General features: G+C 40.7%; 1 protein-coding gene across 1 annotated transcript in view; it reads right to left on the bottom strand.

Annotated features, from left to right (window-relative positions):
• LOC144688901 (alpha/beta hydrolase domain-containing protein 17B-like) overlaps positions 1–12,960 on the bottom strand; it is a 67,450-nt gene that overhangs the window by 26,843 nt on the left and 27,647 nt on the right. The window contains exon 2 of the mRNA XM_078555924.1: positions 11,331–11,525. Coding sequence (XP_078412050.1) covers positions 11,331–11,525 — 195 coding nt within the window. The remainder of the gene's footprint in view (positions 1–11,330; positions 11,526–12,960) is intronic.

The raw sequence follows: 12,960 nt of genomic DNA, 5'->3' as shown, positions 1-12,960 counted from the left end.
TTTAGAAAGAAAGGAATATTGGGTAGCTTGGCAGGTTCTGCTTCCCCATTGTCATTCATATACAGCAGATAAGAAAGAAGAAGCTCATGTCCTACCCAGTTGAGACGGTAGAGGAGAATAACAGTCTCATTTGGAACTGGGTGCATTTTTGCCACTGTTGTGCTCCATTTGTAGAACCACAACCAGTCCTGAAAGAAAAAATCTGGTCAAATAATATAAAACACAGTCCAAGAGGCAGGCAGCTTTCTGCTATATCTTTTTATGGAAAAAAGTCTCATTTTCAATGTGGTGTTATGGCAACACCAGACTTCTGTACATGATTGCCTGACATGTAGCAGACTTCACAATAGGAAAAACATTCCAGTACAGGGTAGGCCCTCTGTGCTTTTGTAACAACAGCCTTGTCCCTAATGATTATGTCAATTTAACAGTCCTAGGCCTCATGTGATGAACGTGACCTCCATTTGAGCATGAGAATAGTTTGAATTTTTCAACCATCTTGCATTGAATTTAAATGAAACATCCATTTCAGATGTTTGATGCTTCTAGTACTTCATTCAAGAATATTCAGCTTCAATCATGAGGTGAACAGAGTAGTCCAAAAAATATGTAAGTTTCAGATTTAACATTTGCAGAAACCCTGGTTCAATGATAGCAATTTTTCTAGCAAATTACATAGCCAGACATCCATCAGGATTAATTGCATACAATCTAAACATAATCGAATATAAAATTTTTATTGCATGCTATACAGTCTAAAAAATCATTGCTATTTTGAGCGTACTGGAAAAGATGGTTGTTTGACATGCTATCATATAATACAAGGAAATCAATTATGACTTCCTAATACAAATAGCAAAACTGCAACTGCACATTTATAAACAGGAGGTGAGCTTCCCAATGGCACTGCTAATAAACGTGTCACTCAGTTTGTAATTCAACGACAGTCCTGGCTGACTTAGCTGGAATCAGCGTTAGCACTGTTCAAGAATGCTGCAATTAGCTTCAGTGTGCAGTGGTTGGGCGGAGAGTGGGGGTTGGTAGTAAACCAACATGCCGGAGTTGCTATCTGATGAAAAATGCATGTCAAACTCTCCCCCAACCAATCTAATAGACTGCTGCTATCTTCAGTGAATGGCCACTTGGATATGTTCAGAGAACAGCAGGCTCCATGGAGGGTCAGGGCCTTCAGGGGAGGAGAACTTGGGGGTGCAGACGCCACTTTTCTCAAGCAGAAAATGATTCAGACTAATGCACAGCTATCCAGAACAAGCAACCATTTCACACTCCATTTACCCAGAGACCCTACCCTTTCATTAGCGACTACATTAAAAATGTGAATATTCAACGTACAACCACAAATGAAAAAGGAATCTTATTTAAACAAAGGGGCTGAGCACTGCACAATCCATCACATTTCTATATCTCACTGCTTTGTGTTTAGTTTCACAAGCCATTTTCAGAAGCTATTGTCACACCCTGAACAGCTTCTCAGCTATCAGACAATATGTGGATGGATTCATTTCTTCCTAGAAGCAGAAGCAAAAGTTTGCTGGGTAGGAACTATTTTCGTGGCAGCAGCCATACATTTTACGCAGAAAAGGATATATAAATTTTAATTGAAACTTTAATTTTTCTCTTTTGAATTGTAATGTTATCTTTCCATTTTGCTAACAATGCTACTTTTACACAGACGATTGTACCTGCTATGCACTTGTAATGTTCCTCTCTACTACTAAATCATAAATTATCAGCTTTTATTACCATTGCCCAAGGATTGGCACAGGTGGAACTCCAGGGTCCATTCCACCAGGATCTCATTTTTGGGTTGGATAAGACTCTCAAGCATTGACCTTTGCACACGTCATGCTCACTGAAATGACTGACATTTCACTCTCCCAACCCTGACTTACACATCACTTCTCACACAATTACTTAACCCTGCGCTCAAATTGAGCGACAACTTGCATTTATATACCTCCATTTACATGGTAAAACATCCCAGAGGCATTACCGGACAAAATATGACACCAAGTCAAATATTAGGACAGTTGACCAAAAGCTTGGTCAAAGAGGTCGGTTTTAAGGAGCTCTTTAAAAGAGGAAAGAGAGAGGTAGTGAGTTTTAGGGAGACAATTGCCAGTGAGCCAAGGGAAATTTGGAATGTACAAGAGGCCATAATTGGAAGGGCACAGAGATCTCAGAGTGGTTAGAGATCAGGAGACTGTGTAACCATGGAGGGATTCAAACACAAGGATGAGAATTTTAAATTTGAAGTGATGCTGGGTCCGGACAATGTAGGCTAGTGAGTACAGTGGTGACAGGTAAACAGGACATGGTGCGAGTTAGGATACCAGCAACAGAGTTTTGGATGAGCTGGAGTTTACAGTAGATGGAAGGTTCATCAGGAAAACAATGACATAGTCAACTTGAGATAACAAAAGCATGAATGGAGGTTTTGACTGCAGATGGGCTGAGGCAGGGGCAGAGATGGATATTTGAGGTAAGAGTAGGCAGTATTAGTGTTGGAGAAAATATGAGATTGGAAGCTTAGCTGAGCACAAGTGCCAGTAATCACATTTTTCTTGTTGAGAAACTTATAATGGACCCCTCATTTAGAAGTGCATCTTATAACTGATAATGCATAGGTAAATGAGAGAAAATGGGAAGGGGGTGAAAGACGAAGAGTGGAACCAAGGAAACGGAATGGATGAAGTTTTACCAAAGCATTTGAAAACAAAGATAAAATTAAGTTCAGATCATAGCAAATACACCATCAGCTTTAAAATGAAAATTTGCACGGCCAACACACATGCTTAACACTTGTTTTATTATCCAGGAATTAATATTATACAGAAGCCCTGATTTTAATGAGCTCTTCCCTTTTTCTTAGGCAATTCTTCAAGATGGAAGATTATTTGCTTCCACTCTGGTTTGAGGTCTTCCAAAACAGCTGAAACTTCCATTGCATAATCTGCCACATGCGGGGCAGATGGTGCTTGTAGGGTAAGGTTGAGGAGTTGTTTTGAGGTTTGTGCACTTTCTCCATGCCTCAATCTCACCTCTGCATATTCCCGAAGTCTCCTAATGTGTTTGCTGCCCTTCAAAATGGAGAAGGTTCATTTAGATCAGTCACAGGCCAGGGTCTCCCATGAGTCGATGAGGATGTTTGGCCTCTTTAGGGATGTCCTCAAAGCATCCCTGAAGTGTTTCCGCTGCCCTCCTGGGAGACTACTGTGGTGACCAACTTCTGGGGAGAGCAGTTGCTTCGAGAGTCCAGTGTCAGGCATATGAACCGCATGTTCTGCCCAGGGGAGCTGGTTTTGAGTGATTAGTGCATTGATGCTGTGCATTTTGGCATGGGAGAGGACATTGCTGTTAGACCGCTTTTCTTGCCACCAGATTTGGAGGATCTTGTGAAGGCACCGCTGGTGGTACTTCTCCAGTGCTTTGAGGTGCTTGCTGTAAGTTGTCCCAGTCTCCGAAGCTTATAAAAAGAGCTAGAATGCTTGCAAGGCATGAAACGGTCAGTGATTCTGGCAAGTCCATGGACATGTATCAACACTTTCACTAGTGACCTGCCCAAGCTCGATTCCACGCACTACTTGAACAACAGGCAGAAGTGGAAAATCGCAAATCAGGATGAGCAGCCTTGCTCAGACCTTGGGGTCTGGACCAGCTTGTGCCTGGTGTCTGCTCAAGTGTGGTTAGCATCGAGACACACCAGGAAGGTAGCGGGACCTGAAGGGGGAGGGGGGAAAATTGTTCCCCTTATTTCAACGGTTCACCACCGGTGGGGCATAACACCGTGACCTAATGCTGACCTCGTCAAAATCCACGCACATGCACTTTCTAGTATGTTACTGGAAGCAATGTAGACGGGAACCCTGCCAGATTTTTGCCTTGCCTATCCAGGCATGCTGAATGCAACTATGTCTACAGTCTCTGTTGGCGCAAGCCAATTTAGCACTAAATGTGCAGCCTACCTGGTCTACATAGCGTAAAGGCACCCCTCCTGGTGCTATACTAAAATGAAACAAAAATAAGGGATACACTTTATTTCCAACTTCTTTGTCTTCTAGTTTCACTTGCCTCTCTACCTCTTTTCTTAGCCCTCCCTTCGCAACCCCTGCCAACCTCTCAAAAGGTGAAAGGCCTCATTTTTAATTTGATGCTACAAATAACATAATAAAACAAGGGACACAGGCATGATATTGTCTGATATACGCAGATGCCCAAAACTGTGTCACTTCCTTGTTTCAAGAGTTAAGATGCAGTCGCATACAACTGATATAGGAAGGGTGGAGATACAACAGTTTTCACCATCTTAAATGTCTACTCTCACCTGAAAGCCACACAGCTAGTAACTGACTTCATGGACATGGTAAGGCATTTGCCTCCCTAACCTTCCATGCCCCCTCCCTCCACTGCTTCCTCACTCCCTGGTCAAAGTAATCCACGTGAGCTACATTATACAATATCTATTACAGCAACCTATTTGCACAGATTTGCTTGCAAATGAACTATTGCCTCACTGCAAAGTCTTTCAGTTGAGGGATTCCTGCAAAGTGAGATGCAAATGTCATAAAAGTGAAAGGGAACACTGTTGTCTAGCAGTGTCTTAGTTGCATTTAAAGTGCTTGGAGACATTTAAAATGCCAGATTACACAATATGAATAGGCTTCACAGAGGCTCTTGTCAGGAGAGAATTGACCAACTGCTGTTCCCTAGGGCCACAGGCTAATTTAATAAATTCGTAACCTTTCACTAGATAATTAGTCACAGGTAAGGATATTGTGAACAGAGAGTTGATAGGCGTGCCTTTGAAATTTGACTGCATCACTCATGCTGACTATAATTTGGTAATTATTTTCCACTTGAAGAGCAGACAGCTAGTATGTGTCTAGCTGATTGAGTAATTCTTTTATATAGCAAGGAGTCACTTTGAACTCCACACAGCTGCACAGGCTTTATCCCACTAGAATCAATGAGCAGGGAAAGGGAAAAGCAACTTGCTGCAGCCAGCAAGCATTTTGCCAGTAAGCAACATTTGCATTTTATAAAGTGGATCGAAGATGTATTTATGTTTTCCTTACAACATCAATGCCAGAAAACAAAGAGACAAGATGGTCTCTTTCTATAAATGTGCATCGCCATACCAAAAAAAAGATGACAGGGCTGGTTAATGAAAGGAATTAGGGTATTTTTCTTCAACTCTCACTTTCATGATTTAAGTCCTAATGAGATTCAGGTATCTTCTGTCTGATAGATATGGAAACTTCAGGACTACCTGAGAATTGCCATATCAGCTCCTTTCTACACCTACCATACTCTAAATGCCTGATTTGGCTTATTAATATCATCAGATGATAATGTATAGAAAACTGTATTGTGATCCTCAAGAGATCAGAGTTCAGATACCAGTCCCCTTCAACTTTCCAGGTCATCTCAGAGGGAGGCAAAGCAGTTGATGAAACATCCTTTCACACATTACTTTCTTGCGTCAATTTGTCAGTAACCATGAAGTGTCTACATGTCAGAGTGTTCCACGTTCTCATCTATAGTTCCAAGAATACAGAAAGAGGAGTTGCATTTAAATAGCATCTATAACATAATAACATGTCCCAAGGTGCTTTGCATACAAAATTATACACCAAGACACAGAAGCAGTTATTGGATAGGTGACCAAAAGCCTGGGCAAAGAGGTAGGCTTTAAGATGTGTTTAAGAGAGAAGTGTAGAAGGTGGAAGAGGTTTAGGGAGGTAATTCCAGAGCCTAGGGTTCAGGACAGTTGGAAGGATCCTCTCCAATAATGAAGCCATTAAAATCAGGGATGAACAAAATGCCAGAATCAGAGCAGCGCAGAGATCTCGGTGGGTTGTAAAAGGTTACAGAGATAGGAAGGGCCAAGGCCATGGAGGGATTTGGAAACCAGGGTGAGAATTTAAAATTGAGAAGTTGCTAGACCCGGAGCCAACGTAGGTCAGCAAGCATAGGGAGGAGAAAATTAGGGAACAGATACAAACCCAACCTTTAAAAATAAGTTTTATTTCTCTGACGAACAATATCAATAATAGGAAAATCAAAAATTGTTCAAACTGTGATTTTGGAACGGAATGTTAAGCAAGAGTGTGCTCAATTCTGGGCCATAAGCTATTAATCTGCAAGGGTGAAACTTTACCTCACTGGAGACTGGAAAGGAATAAATGAAACCATTAAAAATGACACCGCTAACATCATAACTGAATCATCATATTATGCAACACTGGTAACAGTGCCCCTAGTAGCTGGATGGAAAATGGGACTTGTAATCTTTTTGATATCAGATATCTGGAATGGCCAGGTCAGTGGAACAGTGAGATCTTAGCAGCAGCATCTAGTACAAAGATGACATATTTAGAATTGGAAAAGGTTCTCAAAATTGTTTAAAAAAAACACTTTCAAACAAGTTATTTTTATTTAACCGACAAATAGAGTTCAGCACCAACAGGTGGGAGGGGAAGGCACAGCTCTGCCAAGGCCCATGCCTGCTCTTGTAGTTTTACCTTTGTTGCAAGGGGACTTGCTACAGAAACATCTCAGGGGAAAGTTTCTTCTGTGCATTAGGTATGGCAAAATGATCACATTGATAAGAAACACGTTTATAATTTAACAGCAGCTAGTGCACAGTAAGTCTCCCAGTAACTGCTTGCAATCATAAAAAGTAGCTTAATTTTGGGGTCAGCTGATAAAGCTCTTTCCACGGTAGTTAAGATAAGGCCTAACAGTGTTTCCTTTTCCAACTCTTGCGTGTGTTGACCAGCTGTTAGCTTACACTGTGTCTTTATGCTGATCAAAGTACAGAAAGCAATAGGTATCGTCAGAGACGCCCTGACACCCTGTCAGTTTTACGATATTTACAAATTGAATGTTCAACTGAATAGTCACAGCATAATGACACTATGCACTTTCATAGGAAGATTAAAGAGTGACAGGTGAACAACAGAAACCAAATAATTAAACAACTGGAGTTAGTTTGTAAAAAAAAGTACAAACTACCACCACTTTAATTAGAGGTCTCGAAATTCACTTGCCCTTTGAGATGGGGCAACACTTTTCAAATGCAGATCAACACCTTTGTGCTTTGTTAGAGCTGTTGGATTGTTATGGTGCTAGCTGATGCTACTACTGGACAAGCCTGATCTCAGGATGGAGTCTAGCATGATAGATCCTAACTTATATATTTTTTTGGTTTAGATATGTGGAGAGTGGCTACTGAACAGTCACAGGGGTCAACTGATGAACTTTAACAAAAGAATAAACCATTTATTAAACAGGACAAGATGAACAATATTGCAATACTCCTTCACCCAGAACTATACCTTTACAGATATGTACAGATTTGTAAGTGTAACACAAGTTACAAAAGCTATCTTACACTTTGTTTAAAGTATATAATCTATTCAAACCAATAGATGACCTGAGGTCAAGCACACCACATTTTGAAACCAAGTGACAGATGCTACCCCAAACAGGTGCTATGGATCTCTCCTCAACTCTCCCCAGACACTTGTTACACCACGAGGCAACTGGTCTCACTGAACTCCATCTTTCACAAGGGTTTCCAATCTCGACTCCAAAAACTCACTTTGGAACCTTCTCCCAAACTGACGCCTTCCGCAAGGGTCTACCTCCAGCATTTCGAACTCTAATTCCGATGTTCCTCTCCCTTGGATCTACCATGTGCATTTAAGCTGTCTTCTACACACTCTCTCTCGCTGACTCAGCCGTCAAAAGTACACCATTGCTACACATGGGCATAGTAAAGAATCACAGACCTTCAGCTGTCTGCTTGGACCTTCTGGCTTCTCTCATACCTATATTGCTTTATATTTGCACCCTGCAGCTTTCCTCTCTTTAAGCTTGAAGCCTTCCTCTCTGCTCCTTACTTTCACTTCTACAGAATAGAATCTCTTCCAGATTCCTGTCCTTTGACTAGACTCTCTTCTTTCCTGTTCCACTCCCCTAGATTTGGGGACTTTATTCTTTAGTTTCTGGAACCTGCTTCTGCTCACAACTGCTTCCAACTCAACTCAAACTGCCTTTCTTTAGTGTTGCATGTGTGTGCGCGTGCACGGGTTGGGGCCTCCCTCTCTGGGCCCCTGTTGCTAGGCAACAGGAGTTTTTTCTAAAACAACAACAAAAATACCTGGATACCAAATATCACTGGCCCTCTATCCAGCTCTACTTGTCCCACCCCCCCACCCCCTTAAACCAGCTTATATTTCACCTCTCTTCTATTTTTACTTAGTTCTGTTGAAGGGTCATTCGGACTCGAAACGTTAACTGTGTTCCTCTCCGCAGATGCTGCCAGACCGGCTGAGCTTTTCCAGGTATTTTTGTTTTTGTTTTGGATTTCCAGCATCCGCAGTTTTTTGCTTTTATCTTAGGAGTTTTTTCTCTTCGTATTTGCTTTAACTCTTTCAAGAGTCGTAAAAATCTCATCATGAAATGCAGGCATCTTTTAAAAAGTGAAATTAAAACTCAACTTCTCATTTTCTTAGACAAATACAGAAATATAAATCAAACTTAAACATTAAAGATATACCTTATTTTTAATATACCCAAATACACATAATTTACTTAAACCCTCTATTTCCTAACAGGATTTACATTGGATTCATGGATGCTACACAACAGAAAACTCATTCAGTTATTAATTTTATTACAATACACGTAAACCCCAATTGAACTATATAAGATTAGACTGGATTGCAACTGAAGAGACAGTGGATCCATCAAGCGTCACAACTGATGCTGTGTTATATTGCAATCACTGCATTGCACAGCACCACGACAGTGAGCAAGGGGTATTAAAGAAGTCTACTTCACTGTACCCCATTGGTGCACTAGTTTAGGTGAATTCTCACGGCTCAGTGCGTGCGACCTACTTCCCCCATTGAATACACATTCATGTTAGTTGCAAGTAGAAGCCTATGGCGCAAGCAGTAATGATAGGTAAAGCTCATCCAGTTTGCAATGGGGTGTTGTAAAGTGAACACACTGTCATGAATCGCTAACAAGTCAATCGATTTCAGAGGAATAAGTACATCCTGGTTTTAAATTATAAGACTGCTAATCTAACATTCAATACTGAATGAGCAGAAATTCCTCCAATTAAACATTGGGAAGACCAAAGTCACTGTCTTAGGTCCCCACTCCAAACTCCCTCCCCGAGCTACAGATCCCATTCCCCTCCCTGGCAACCGTCTGAGACCAAGTCAGATTGTTCGCCACCTTAGTATCATATTTACCCCGAGGTGAGATTCCGACCACATATCTAGATCATCACTAAGACAACCTATTTCCACCTCAGTAACAACACCCACCTTCGCCCCTGCTTCAGCTCATCTGCTGCTGAACCCTCATTCATGCGTTTGTTACCTTTAGACTCAACTAATCCAATACACAGCCAAATATCTGCTGCCTGTGTCCTTACTTACACCAAGTCCCATTCACTTATCACCGCATTGGCTGCCGGTCAAGCCAAGCAGCGCCTTGATTTTAAAATTCTCATCCTTGTTTACAAAACCCCAATGGCCATGTCCCATCTTAACTCTGTAACCCTTTCAGCCCCACAAACCTGCAAGATTTCTGTGCTCATCTGATTCTGATCTCTTAAACATCTCTAATTTTATTTGCTCCACCATTGGTGGTTGCCCATTTAGTTGCCCAGACTCCCACGCGCTGGAATTTCCTCCCTAAACCTCCCCAGCTCTCTAACTTGATCTCCTTTTTTAATACACTCCTTAAAACCCATCTTTTTGATGGATTCGGTTTTCAGTCATCTGAACTAACATCACCTTATGTGGCTGTGTAATATTTTGCTTTGTTATGCTCCTGTTAAGTGCCTTGGGCTGTTATATTTATATAGCACTTCCAACATCGTAAACTTTGTTGTTATACCGTCAATCTGGTGCTGCACTTGCATGAATATCAGCAAATACACCAGAAACTGACAACAGGGTAAGTGAAAGACTTAATCCTCTCTTTCAGCATATCTAAAATTTCACAAATCATTACAAACGGAGACACGGGAAGGGCAATTAAGGCTAACTTTCCATCAATTCCAACTTTCAAAGCTTTTTTGTCTTCAGTTAGTGTGTGTGGAATATCCATTGAGTTAATAATGAAAGCTATATTATACACAGGCTTAAAGTAGAAGACAGAAAAGTTTCTCTCTCCTCCTGACAGAGCTGCAAGGTTAGCACCCAGCAGCAACAGAAAGTTTCTGCATGTAAAATACCTGAACCAGTTTAGCTTTGACTAACTTAGCTAGAGAAGTGAACCTACATTTCTGGAATTATTAAGTTGCTTGTTCATAATCAAGGATTATAATCAAGGTGTAGAGATTTGAATGTTATCACTGTGAAAACTATATACTATTCGTGTATGTATGTTAAGTAAAATAAACCAGTTGTCAGTTTGAAACTGTGCCTGAGCACTTTTCAATACATTTTCCATCATGAGAGGGGAATCCAAATGGTGGTATTTGCAGTATATCAATAGCTAGTGTATGGTCTACAATCCTGGTAAAATGAGCATTGTGAATTAAAGGATGCCGAGTCTGCCCAATGATGCTCAACATGACAAAATAGGTAGTGCAAAATCCCAAAACTGTGATAACAGCACTTTTACCTGAATAAGTAAGTCACGTGTTCAAGCCCCTTTACAGATTTGAGTACATAATCTGGACAAGCTCTTCAATGTAACACAAAATTGCCGTCTTTTGAATGAAATGCTAAAACTTAAGGCTCCGTGTGCCTATTCAGTGGATATTAAAGATTCCACGATCCTACTCAAAAGAGTAGGGAGCCATCTCAGCATTCGGGACAACGTTTCTCAACAAACTCCTTCAGAAACAGTTGCAAATTGTTTGTCCATGTAACAGCATTGTCTATGCTTCATGAGGTAATCCTCGAACTGAAAAGATTTTTGGGGCATCCTGAAGATCATCAGATCCCCATCAGATGTCCAGAAAGGCCAACCTGAAATGTTGACTGTTACTGTCCCCATTGCTGCCTGACCTGCTGACTAATTTAAGCATTTTCCGTTTTTATTTCAGATTTCCAACATATGCAGTATTTTGCTTTTGTACAGGTATTTCAACACCATCATTGTGGGATTATGCAATTGGATTGTACTTCATGTCTTCTACATTGTACCTACCAAATAAGCCAACACCATAATGAACCTCAATTTACAAAGCAATTAACAAAATGTGCTAACTACAGTAAGATGAAAAATTTTAACCTATGTAATGAGCTCAGTAAAATGCCTGATAAACATACCTGGTCCTCAATGCCTGCCATGCAGCGTCAATGTCAGCATACAGGTTCTTCTCTGAAGGTTTTCCATTGCTGACTCCATACCCTGAGTAGTCATAGGAGAAGATGTTACAGTTGATTCTGGTGCCTAGACCAATGTAGAAGCTGCTCATCTGACCCAAATCTACTGCATTCCCATGGGAGAAGAGAAGAGTGAACCTGGAAACAAAGAAAATACATTTACAAACTGATAAAGTCATTTTATCAATGCTATCATTGAGGCAAGAAATAAAAAAAAAAATGACACTACAATGCAGTGGACATGTGGAATAAATAAGATTCCTTTCAGCACCAGAAAGCATTTTTATTTAATTAGCGAGAGGGATTCCAGAAACAGAGTTTTGACATGAAAGAATTATACCAATGCATTAAGGACCATAAACAGGTAGTTTAGAATATTTTACACCACTGGGTAGGGTTGTCAATCCTTCAGGAACTGAACATTAATCTCCAGAAGAATACTACTGGAAGCAACTCAGGAGAAAAATCATAGATGCATTAAAAAAATATTATTTATAGAAGTGTTCAAGTTGGGCAGGAAAAGGCTGTTTGACTGCAGGTTAAGAATCATCCAACTGGGTACTGCAGAGTCTTTTCATTTTCCGATTGATGTGGGAAGGCTTTGCACCAAGAGAATGGACTGGATGGGGGAACCACTGAAGAGAATATGAGGGTGTGGCAGTTGGAGCAGGACATCTTGTGATGAAACTTGGGTCAATTACCAGGGGACACAGGTTTAAGATGATTGTTACTGATGATTGTGAATTAGAGGGGACATGAGGAAAAGCTTTTTCACCCAGAGGGTGGTGGGCGTGTGGAATTCACTGCCTAAGTTGGTGGTTGAGGCCAAAACGCTCATTTAAAAGTTAACTGGAGCTGCATCTGAAGTGCTGTAACCTACAAGGCTACAGACCAGGTGTTGGAAAGTGGGACTGAAATGATCGGCTAGTTTCTTCTTCCTCTTTTTGGCCAGCGCAGACATGGTGGGCTGAATAGCCTCTTTCAGCACTGTAACTTTTCTATGATTCTCTAGAATACACTCAACTATATATTAGGATCTGGACCAACATGTCTATTATAACAGTATGTGCAGTCCAAGTGCTGTACTACAGAGCTCATCTATTAGGCTTAAAATCCACATAACTCAAAGAAAATCCACCCAATTAACAAGATTCCATTTTGTAGCTACCAGATTTAATCACTTATTTATAGAAGGCAGTAAAGCATTCAAATCAACAGCTGGGCAGTGATTGTGTGAATGCTACATTAACCTATTTTTTCCCAATAACATACAAGGGAGTATAAATTTACAGTTTGCTACTCTGAAGAATCCAGCACTTTAATTCCAAAGCTACATAGGGTATAGAGCATAATAACAAGGTCTTTGAAACTAGTTTAGTCTCAATCTTCAAGTAATAATGAAGTTTACAGATACTGGTGCCATATCGTAACTGAAGTAAATCTGCCATTCGTGGAGCCACTACAAATGCCAGCAGCCAAATGGGCCACAACTGTCTCTTCCAATTCTTTGCATTCCCATGTTTAAATGGACAACTGAGGGGCAGTTTTAAAGTTTCAGTCTTTGAGTCAGTGT

The sequence above is a fragment of the Cetorhinus maximus genome, chromosome 13 (genome assembly GCF_964194155.1).
Source record: "Cetorhinus maximus chromosome 13, sCetMax3.hap1.1, whole genome shotgun sequence".
In the NCBI taxonomy this organism is placed as follows: domain Eukaryota; kingdom Metazoa; phylum Chordata; class Chondrichthyes; order Lamniformes; family Cetorhinidae; genus Cetorhinus; species Cetorhinus maximus.
This window is presented reverse-complemented; position numbering and strand designations above follow the sequence as displayed.